Below are 11,973 nucleotides of genomic sequence, written 5' to 3' on the forward strand. Positions count from 1 at the left end.
TATATATATATATATAGATTATTGCTATTTTGAAATAAGTTCTTAAACATATTTTTCCTAAAATATAGAACAGTAAATAAAGACGTAAAGCAAACAATTATATCTTCTAGTTACGATCTTTGTACTCAGTTGCTAAGTCTTTGCATGTGGAGGATGTGAAACAAAATATTTTTTTAAGGTCTTATATATACATTTGAATAACTAAAAAATCATAAATTACTACAACAGTATTATAGAATTCAACTATAATTTATCAAGCTTGGTAACTAAGATTTATTTTACTCTTGAAAAAATAGTACATTTCGTGCAGACTAAAGACACAACCTCATTGAAATCTTGGTTCAAAAGAAAGATATAGTGCTAGCCACATTAGAAAGGCTGAAAAAATCACTAGGGGGACATCATGACTTTCCGATTGGTTATTCACGTCATATATAGAATTAAGTGTATATAAGGGAGCGTTTCCAAAAATAGAAAGAGGTGGGTGGGGTGCCACTGTGTTTGATGTTATACATGAGCAATATCTTAGCATATAGAAAAGGTAAGACCTTATTTCCTATTCTATCTTGTCAATATCTGTAATTTGAGTTTCTAATTCATACGAAACTATAGACTTGGTATTTTGACTTCACAAACATCTAATTTGAACCAGTGTTGCATTCAGCATACCACGTGACATACAAAAAATCGATGTTTATCTGAAATTTTTTTTATATATACTTTTAAATTAAGAAATTGAGTAGTGTATAGTTCTAAAATTTGAATTATAATCTACAGTTTGATACATTGACATAAATTCATGAAATAGTAGTTCAATAAAATTTTGACACGAGATGACATGGCCCTTCAACTATGACCCATCTCGAAAGGATTAACTTTTTTAATGAAGAGAAACAAGTTCAGGGAAGTGTATTACTTCATTTACTGCATGCTGTTTTAGTTTTGTTTTCAGGAATTTTTTACTCATTGCTTCTCTCTTATTTCTTCAGTAAATTTAAGTTAGAATGACTTAACCCTTATATTGAGAGAATTGATTAAATGATTTGTAAAAAGTGAAAGAAGTAAAGCCCTAAAATTAAAGAGAGTTTGGGTGGGTGACTAACTTGAAGTACATTGTTTTGGATTAAAAAAGTGGTTATTAAAAGATAGTGGTTGGTAATACATATGTATCAGAAGAAAGTTGCAAATAAAGTACAAGTTTTATTATTGTTCTCCTAAAAAAGTAGTGTAATATAAGTCAAGATTAGATGATAGCAACAGAATAATTTTTTTGAAGTGGTTGGAATGATGTTGGTCATATTAGAAAACCTAATTTCCTGGAATAATATAAAGTGTATTTAAAGGGAAAACACTTTAATGTTACAAAATAAATATTTTTTTTTTTTAAATATACGCACACATAGGTAACCATTTTTATTGTACATGTAGCTTCGGTGGCTAAGTGTAGGACATTTATTCTGGCTATTAGCCAAAAAACTGGTTCTAGAGTTGATGTCGACACCTGAGGGTTAATCTTGTTTTTTTATGACAGAAGGAAGGTTAAGTGTTTTTCTTGACTCCGTATTTATCTTCATTCAAGATTAACTTGGCTGCATTGCCTATTATGCTGCTTTACTACTGAAATATCCAAGTTCATTTTATTAAATTTATAATTTTTTCAATTGGATGGGGAATCAAAATAACTTCGTCTATGAATAGCATATTATTTTATTCAACCAGGAAGAATGTACATCCATACTATGAATATATATGTACGTATAAATTTTTTCATCGTTATTAAATCCTACAAAGAGGTGTTCTCTTTTGCTGTTTTTTCTTTAATTATATTAATTAGACTTTAGCAAACCTGTTTTTTGCCTGGTGATAAAATATATAGAATCCATGCTAGAATTGTTATCATGGTTCCTTGTTTTACTTGTATTAAAAACTGCTGAAATGTTATGAAATTCGGTTATTTACATTGAAATATTGAACTACCTTTTATCTACTATCATTACGTCATTGTTTCAGATGATAAAGTGGTGCATTGTTAGTTATTTTGTCTAGTTTTAAGCATATTTATACAATTATGATGTTTGGAATGGATCTACCTTATTATTCAGTTATGTTTGGAAGTTAAATAATAATAAAAAAGACACTGCAGTGCCACTGTGATGGTAGTGAAAATGGCGAAGGCACATGAATGTTGTTATTCAAAATAAATCCACATGAAAGTTTAAATGTATAGTTTTTCTCATAGTTCTGAACATGCTCATGTTAGTTATATACTGAGCTATTGTACCTCTAGTAATGGACGTTTAGGTTCACAGTTTATATTCCATTTTGATATCTGTGTACTGTGTAGTTTGCTTTGTTATTTCTAACATCATTAATGAAGAATTCATTAACTTTATACCTAAATCCAATAAGTTTTCTCTAAATTGATAAACAGTATCCTTAAATAGTATAATGATGAAGGAAACTTAATTTTTTGTCTGAGAAACAATTTTTTTGTTATTAGTTTTCACATCCTAATTTGTTTTTCTTGACATGGAAATTATTTATATATAATCTCGCGATCATGACTGTAATCTCATGACCATGACTGTAACCTCACGACCATGGCTGTAACCTCATGACCAATGCAGAACTTACTTTACATGATTTATGGAATGTTAAATAAAAACAAAAATACAAAAACATACGTAGAAATATGGATTCAGTCATTGAACAAAAACTGTTTGGGCTGAAAAAAACAATAGGTATTATATTGTTACATCTTCATATCAAATCATAACAAATGCTACTTTCAGAACTGAAGAATGTTTTAATGTATGTTGTTTTGTTACAGTGATATGTTTGTATGTAATTTTTCTTTTCGTTTTTCTACAGAATGATCTAACAATTACATATCTAATTAAGACAGACCAGTACTATTAATAACATCTCACAGTTGTCCAATTAAACTAAATTTTACTCTGACTGAATCATCCCCAAAACTTTCCAATTGATGTTGTCTGCTAAATTTCATTTTAAATATTGTATAATAATCAACTGATTGATAATAGCTTACTTTGAATAGTAGCCAGAACAAAAAACTGTAAATAAACATTTTGAGTATGTCATCAACAGTTTGATTAATGAAATGCAAAACATGTTAGTTAACAGCTTTTACAGACTAAGGAAATTCATGTAGAGTCTTGTGTACCATCATTATGTTTTAGTGATCTGTTTGCACTTTGAAATGAAAACAGTAAATATCATACAGTGTGCACAGTAGTTTATTTGTTGTTTTATACATGTAATGTTCACATGCATGTTTTACTGTATAAACATGTAAACTGTCTGTCAGAGGAACTTATCTGATAATTCAGACTGAAAGGCTTAGTTTAATTTTTTTACATGCTTACAAGTGTGTGACAAGTTGACTTGTAGAGGTTTTTGTTGTGTAAAAATATAATATGAAGAGTAAATAAGTAGTAACAGTAAGTAACAGTGTATTGTTTGAATTTATTACATGTTATATTCAATGCATTTCAGTTAAATAGAATTGTTTTATTTTCTCCTTAACTACAAACATGTGTAGATATTGGAAGAAGTAACGAGTTTTTTATGGAGATTTAGTGTGATTGATGTTATGATTAGCTGCATATGTGAACAAACTTGTACTGTAATGTATGTTGTACAGATTTCTTCCATAACTGGTTTTTGAGGCATTCATTTTGTACTGTATCTGTACTTCTCTTCCATGGGTAATATATATATATATAGTGTTCATCAGACAGGTAGACGATGATTCAGTAATGCATTTATGTATGTTATATGATATGAATAAAACTACATGTACAGTTAACCTATACAAACAGTTGGCTATTTGGTCATTTGGAAGCAATATATATAATTTACAGAATTAAATAAAACTACAGTAATTTTTGTATAGATTCTGCATGTTATTTTTAAAAAGTAATACTAGCACATTGCTGGTTAGTGTTACAGCTTTGATAGTAAATCTTAGAAAGCACTTCAAAAAAAAAAAATGCGAGTACACATTTCGAAAAGGAAGATTTCCATATTCGTACTATCTATTATCAATACACTCATGATAAATGTAATTCAGTCATTTACGTTTCAAGATTCTGTAATTGTGATTGACAAGATTGTTTCACTTGTCAGTATTGTGATCCCATTTGACCTGCATGGCATACCCAGCCCAAGGGTCAGGAAATGGGGATAGTGAGACTGCAGCTTCAACTCGTTTGATTGGCTACCAAGACAATTACTGTATGGGCCACCTGGCTAGACTTGCATCATCAGGCCTCTGAAGTGCAGTACTGTTTGCAGCATGGATAGAAATATTCTGGCTAGACTTGCATCATCAGGCCTCTGAAGTCTGTTTGCAGCATGGATAGAAATATTCTGCCTAAGTGGTCACATAAACTGCGGATATTTTTTTTTTTTTACGTTCCTCTCAATTGGATCTTGATTAATACATTTTAGGCATATTAATTTCTAATTCTTTGCCAGCTTTCAGTGTTTAAAAAACCGTAAATTTTTAACAATGGAGTAGATTTGGTGAATTCAGGGTCTTGTGGCCTAGATATACTAGTTTTCACCCAAACTGAGTATCTTTTAATATTTTTGAAATAGTAGTTAAAATAAAAACAGTTGCATGTAATGAAAAGGAGTTTTGATGTTCAAAATTATTTTGAAAGAAAACATGATACAAAAGATTTATACATATAAATAGAATGTATACATATGAGATAAAAGTTTGGTACATAAAATTAATATCAAGACACAATTACAGGGGATTTTAGACAATAATAATTTACTTAGGATACTTCTGTATATTCCCAGATATTATCCTTATATTTGTTAATAGCACTGTTGCCCACTCACACTCATCTGTCCATCAGTTTGTTTGCATACAGTACGACTAAAGTGAGTGTACATGTAATCTGTGACCTCATTAATATTCAGTGGTATCCACAGGTGTAAAACAACTAATTTATTAATTTCACAATTGTGAAAAAGAGTAGTACATTTCAAAGGCAGTTGTGTTTACCACTTGTATTAATTATGATCACTAGCCCAAATAACTTCAAGTTATACATAGCTTACACAATTGTATGTATCCTGAAGGGGATTATATATTAAGTTGACAGTGTATTTTAACGCTTTTCATTGGAAAATGCTGAAACGTATTCCTTCGTACCTTCCAGGGTAGCAGTCTTCAGAAACCAACAGTTCAATTTGAAGCTAACCATGGGGTAAGTACAGCCCTTCATCTAATGCATACGTGATATTTGAGTATTTCAGAATTACTTAATTTGACGACATTTTATTTCATGTCTTTTTCTTGTTTCCTTGAAGTAAATTGAAAACTCTTCAAGAAAAATGTTATATTTTTTTATTTAACAAAAAAGAACAGTTATAAATTTTCATTCACCAATGATATCAAAATTCCTCCAGACTTTTTTACAAAGGAACCACTAGATTTATAAAGTTAATAATTTTCATCACAAACTTGCATTTAAATACAATCCTACAAATATAGTTTGTAGACATATTAATGTTCTGATTTCTTGTAGCAGGTGTATGGGAAATACAGAAAGGAACCATATGGATTTATTTTAGACAAGTTATTGAACTTTAATGTTGCTCCAAGATAATTATGCTTATCTACCTTGAAATGTTTAAACTTTAGATCCAGAAACAAGATTTATCAATCCTGAAAATTTTAGTGTTTTTTTTTGGGGGGGGAGGCTATTTGAACTCCTGTTGGATGAGGACCATCTTCTTGTTTAAGTAATTAATGACAGCTGTACCTTCACATTAATGATATTGTTATATGTGATTTATTCTGAAGGTACATGATTTTCATAATCAAAAACTTAAATTGATATGAAAAAAAACATACTACTATAAATGTTTATTCATTTCATTGTGGTGTTTGTTAAATGAATACTTTCAAGAAGTCCCCAAAACTCTTACATATTACATACTTTCCAATTTATGTAGTCTTTGCTTTGCTTGTACACCACAAGTTTGATTTTTTGTTTTGTTTAAAGGGACAAGGCATTGTTTTGAATGAGAGGACTAAACCTGTGCCTTATATTTCTTATTCACTAAAGCTTTACATTCTAAGATAGTTTTTAATAAGGCAGTATTTAATCAGTTATCTTGTCTTCTTTAAGTGAGCTTATCTTGGATTATACAAAATGAGAGTTACGTAAATATTCTTGAGGGTGTTTTCAGTTACATTATTTTACAGAGCACAATTTGTTATTGAAATAAATTTTTAAGAATTATGGGATATTGATGTTTTTGGAAAAATAACAAATAATAAATTAATGTAAGTAAATAACACTTACTGCTTTGTAATTAATTGATTGTCAAAATTTTCTCTCGGAAATATAATACATCATGTGAAGAATGTTGTTTTTTTGGTTTTATCAGTGTTGTCAATATTATATATATATTTATTTACTAATTCAAAAATAGGTTGTCATTATTTGAAAGTTTTCACTCCAAGTGCTATATATCACTCCAAGTGCTTAAAATCTAGCATTTGAGATATGCTTTGCCTTGTATATGTCACATAATATGTGAAATAAAGTTAACATAAGAGTTTAAACAACTTTTGATATGTGGAAAAATATTTATTTTGAATTGAGAAACTTAGATTTATCTTTATTAATTGGAACACAGTGTGAAAATGCGGAGAAAGCCTGGGTAAAGTCAAATTAGAAGTAATTGGTCTTGATGTAATGAACATTTTTGTCTTTCAATAATATGTAATTCAACATAACCATTGAGAATTTTAAGAATGTTATTAATTATTTGTTAGTATCTGTCCTGATTATATGTTGCAACTGTAATTTGATAATTTGGCACTTGGTTAAAAACAACAAAGATGAACACGTAGATGTCCTTAACCTTGAAACTGTGAGCTTTTCAGATGTTAAAACTGCTGTGAAGGATCTACTCCAGTGCGTATGATGTCTTAAGGTTTTCAGAAAATGTGGATGAATTTAAATTTGTTGTTGAATGAACACGTTCTATGATAGTTTAACATTTTCTTTGAAGTTTAAGCTTCATGCATCTTTGTTACAAGAATGTTTGTTTTTAAAATATTTAGAGAAAAACTTGTTTTTCAGATGTGGGATTATATTTGGCTTTAAACTTCTTTCAGTATCTGTTTTAGTTACCGTGAATTAATGATATAAAACTTGGAAAAAGTACCATGTGAGATAATGAATACTACAATTGTAAAGAGCATTGAATTATTTTTTGTTGTTAAGTTAATATTTTAATTGTTATTAAAATTAGATTAAAAATTTTCCATCTTGTGTAATGCACATTAACATAAATGGCCGAATATTTAATGAGGATAAATAAATATTTTGCACCTAAGTACTAATGAGCAAATTGGGAGGGGAGGGGTATATATATTTCATCATTTGTACACTATATAATGATTGACAAGTTTGTGTGGTACATGTAGACTAAAAGAAGTTTCATATGAAGAGAAATAATGTCTTGTATGATACATTGAATTATTTTTATAGCACATTCGGAGAAACATTGCAGCTAGACCTTTGATGTTCCTAAATACTAATTTTAAACCTTGTGCTATACATTATTTTAGCAGTACAATAAAAATTAAAGTTTCTGAACCTTCGTATCAAAATTAAAAAATTTTTAATGCTAATAAAGAAGTTGTTTGTACAGACTGGACTGTCATGATCTGTTTTATGATCCTTCTACATATTGTGGTTATCTAGTAACTGGTTTGTAGGAAGTTAATGTTTGGGGCTTGTCTGTTGTATTTTAAGCTTGGTGTTGTTAATTCTGATTCTGTTGTGGTTATCTAGTAACTGGTTTGTAGGAAGTTAATGTTTGGGGCTTGTCTGTTGTATTTTAAGCTCGTTGATGTTAATTCTGATTCTGTTGTGGTTATCTAGTAATTGGTTTGTAGGAACTTAGTGTTTGGGACTTTTCTGTTGTATTTTAAGCTCGGTGATGTTAATTTTGATTCTATGACACGACCCCTTTATTTTCCTTGTGGTTTATATAAAGTTCAAGTTTGTTCCTTGTCTGTTGTACTGTAAACTTGGTGATGTTAATTTGATTCAGTTCTCTAATTTGTAATAGCGAAGAGTTTTATCTAAAATTGGCAAACACATTATTGATTTAGTTGCTTTATAAAGTATTGTGCACCAAAACAGCAATCCCTATATTTCATTGGTTGATATTCACATTTGTACATATTGTTAGTATTTTCCAAGATTTTCCACTAATTTCATTGGTTGATATTCACATTCATACATATTGTTAGTATTTTCTAAGATTTTCCACTAATTTCATCGGTTGATATTCACATTTATACATATTGTTAATATTTTCTAAGATTTTCCACTAATTTCATTGGTTGATATTCACATTTATACACATCATTAGTATTTTCTGTGATTTTTCACTAATATCTGTAAATAATGTTTTTAATAGTTTTTTGTTATTTATCAGTTTATATATATATTTGTTTTGAAATAATAGTTCTTTTTTTTATGAATAATTCTAATTACATGTAGTTTATTGATGGAATAGAAATACCAGCGTAACATATGTTTATATCATGACATGTACAGTCATGTCCTTGAACTTTGAAGATTATAGTCACGTAAATAATTCATATAACATGTACTTTAGTCAGTCTAGGATTTAGTTGCTAAGTGTTGTAATTCTTGGTATATTAAAAGATATTTTGTGAATGTTATCCTTCACTTGCTATTTCCAAAGCAAAATTCATTTGTTGACCAGTTTTACTGGGTATATGCCCAAAAGTAAATACTTGAATATCTGACTATTTCATTCATAAAAGCACATTTTTTACTCATTGTCAATGCACAGTATCAGCCATTACAATCACCAATAATGTTGTTTTCTGTTTTTATTTACTTTTATATGATGACTACTTTGCTGCATGATATTGAAAATTAAACTGTACAGTTTAAGATTATATCTCATATGTCAGTAAAGACTTACAATCTTGGATATAGTTTTCCAGAGTAAAACTTATATCTCATATGTCAGTAAAGACTGTTACAATCTTGGATATAGTTTTCCAGAGTAAAACTTATATCTCATATGTCAGTAAAGACTGTTACAATCTTGGATATAGTTTTCCAGAGTAAAACTTATATCTCATATGTCAGTAAAGACTGTTACAATCTTGGATATAGTTTTCCAGAGTAAAACTTATATCTCATATGTCAGTAAAGACTGTTACAATCTTGGATATTGTTTTCCAGAGTAAAACTTATATCTCATATGTCAGTAAAGACTGTTATCATTAAACACCCAATCTTGTTTCATAAGAAATCTGTTATTATTGTATTTCATACATGTAATACATGAATATTTCTGTTATCATTGTATTTCATACATGTAATACATGAATATTTATGTTATCATTGTATTTCATACATGTAATACATGAATATTTATGTTTTGTCTTAAGCAGGTAAGCCTTATACAAGCATGCTTCATGGTGTACTGGCTTTAACCCTTTGACTGTGGCTGCTTTAAATGAGTGTGTAATTTTTGCAAGATGTACCCTATACTGTAAATCAGCAGTCAGTGGGTTAATTTTTATAGTGTTTAATACAAAATTATTCTTAGAGCATCTGTTAATGGACATTCAGACTTATTCTAGTAAAGCATACATAACTATTTGTCCAAGTGATGTGTAACAGTTGAAAAATTATTCTTTATTTTGGGTACATTTTTAATGTGATAAAACTCAACACTTTAATACACTAATTCTATGACAAAAGTTTGGTAAAAACTCGTTTATAATTTAGGCATCATACTAATAGGTATATATTACAGCTAAGTGGACTGTAATAAAAATGCGAGATTGAAATTTACTGAAGTATACATGGACCTACATTCTTTTAACTGGGAGTTGATATTGCCTTTGTCTAGGCTTTTTTGAAATGTTGTTTTGTGGAATAAATTATTATTTGTTGTACTTTTGTGCATGAAATTATAGTTAAAGAAAATAGCATTAGAAGTTGTTGCATGAAAATATTTAAAATAATATTTGTAGTACGCAGTTTACTATACTCAAACTACAAAAAACAGATTTTAACTTTGTGTGAATTAACGGTACTTGAAAATTAATTTACTTTTCTCTCTTCTTTTCTGTTATTGTATTTATGAATTTTATGTGAATTCTTGTTTTCAAATAGGAAGCTTACATACAAAAAAAAAGTGATATTTATGTGAAATTTATTTGCTAGTCCAGTTTGTCTTGTTTAAACAATGGACATGAGATAGAGGTATAACACTATACACGTAGTTCCCATTTTTGTTTCCCGACCTGGAAAATGAACAAAGGATTGTTATAAGGTATGGATCAGTGTTTTACACTACGTGCTCAAGATTTTTTTAGCAGCTGTGCAAAATGTGTTGAAAACCTTTGTACAAGTGTGCAGGGAACAATAATGCACAACAGGATAAACAGATTTTAATTTTGAATGAATGCTTCTTTTAGGCAAATGGATATAAGAGAAGGTGATTTTACTGGTTATGGTAGCTCCTTTGTAAACTGATAAGTGTTGAAAGAAATTATAGCTTTGGTCATGATAACTTTTCTGTTGATAAACAGGTAAAGGAGATGGTGTTTTTACTTAATTTTGGTCATGATAACTTTTCTGTTGATAAACAGGTAAAGGAGATGGTGTTTTTACTTAATTTTGGTCATGATAACTTTTCTGTTGATAAACAGGTAAAGGAGATGGTGGTTTTACTTAATTTTGGTCATGATAACTTTTCTGGTTGATAAACAGGTAAAGGAGATGGTGGTTTTACTTAATTTTGGTCATGATAACTTCTCTGATACTGGAGGTGTCTATGGAACATAGTTTCTATATTGCCTTAAATTATGTTCCCAAATTTTTATTTGTGTACTATTTTAATGTAACCTTTACGTTTCTTTTAAGCAAGAAAAGTTAGTTCACCTAAAAGTTGTGCATGCTTGATTTGAAGAAATCATCTTCTCCCTCATAATCAGAATCAATCTTAATATTGATAACAACATAAGAATAAATTATAAAACATTGCTAGAAGAAACAGTTTATCTCTTGTATCATCTTTATAATTTCAGACTTAGTCTTGAACACTAATTTTTAACTATATGTATAAAAATTTAATTTGGATATTCATAAGAGGGAGGCAATGATGTTAAACTTGTATAAACATTTTATTTAGTGATTGTTAATTACTTGTAAACCAGAAAAGTATTTCAAAAGCTGATAACAAAGACACTACTTTTACTTTGTAACAAATAATAATAGGTTTAAAATATTACAAGTGTTTTGCTTTTGCAGTTGTTTATGTGTAAATGCATAAAAATGTAGTGAAATGATCGTGTATGTTTTGCAAGTTTATACATTTACACAACCATAAACAACTGAAAAATAAAATGCTTGTAATATTTTATATATACTATTGTTTATTTCAAAGTTACTGGAATGTCGGCTATCAGTTATGATTCTCCAGGGGCTATCATTCTAGGACTCTAGATCACATGCTATTAATAAGTTTTTAAACACTTACATTCTGTACAGCTTCAAATAAAACCGTTATTGAGACACCACTTTTGTCTTGGCTAGGATGTAAGAAGACTGAAGGGTAGTCTATGACCAAACAGTCTTGTTTTATTTTTAGATGAAAGCCTTCAATTGCCTTGCTGTCACAAACAAAGCATGCTATTTTAGGAAATCAATACATGATGTATGTGATTCACATTCTACTCAAGTCCAGCTGGAGTACAAATCATAATCTTCATTCATATAAACATTAATTAATAAATATTCCAGCTGGAGTACAAATCATAATCTTCATTCATATAAACATTAATTAATAAATATTCCAGCTGGAGTACAAATCATAATCTTCATTCATATAAACATTAATTAATAAATA

At 29.0% G+C, this 11,973-nt stretch overlaps 1 protein-coding gene across 1 annotated transcript in view; it reads left to right on the forward strand.

The window, feature by feature from the left end:
• Positions 1-11,973, forward strand: part of LOC106465906 (RNA polymerase II elongation factor ELL-like) — a 47,760-nt gene that overhangs the window by 8,457 nt on the left and 27,330 nt on the right. Inside the window, exon 2 of the mRNA XM_013926143.2 lies at positions 5,202-5,249. Within this exon, the coding sequence (XP_013781597.1) occupies positions 5,202-5,249 (48 nt within the window). The remainder of the gene's footprint in view (positions 1-5,201; positions 5,250-11,973) is intronic.

This window comes from Limulus polyphemus, unplaced genomic scaffold, assembly GCF_000517525.1.
Source record: "Limulus polyphemus unplaced genomic scaffold, Limulus_polyphemus-2.1.2 Scaffold2091, whole genome shotgun sequence".
Classification (NCBI taxonomy): domain Eukaryota; kingdom Metazoa; phylum Arthropoda; class Merostomata; order Xiphosura; family Limulidae; genus Limulus; species Limulus polyphemus.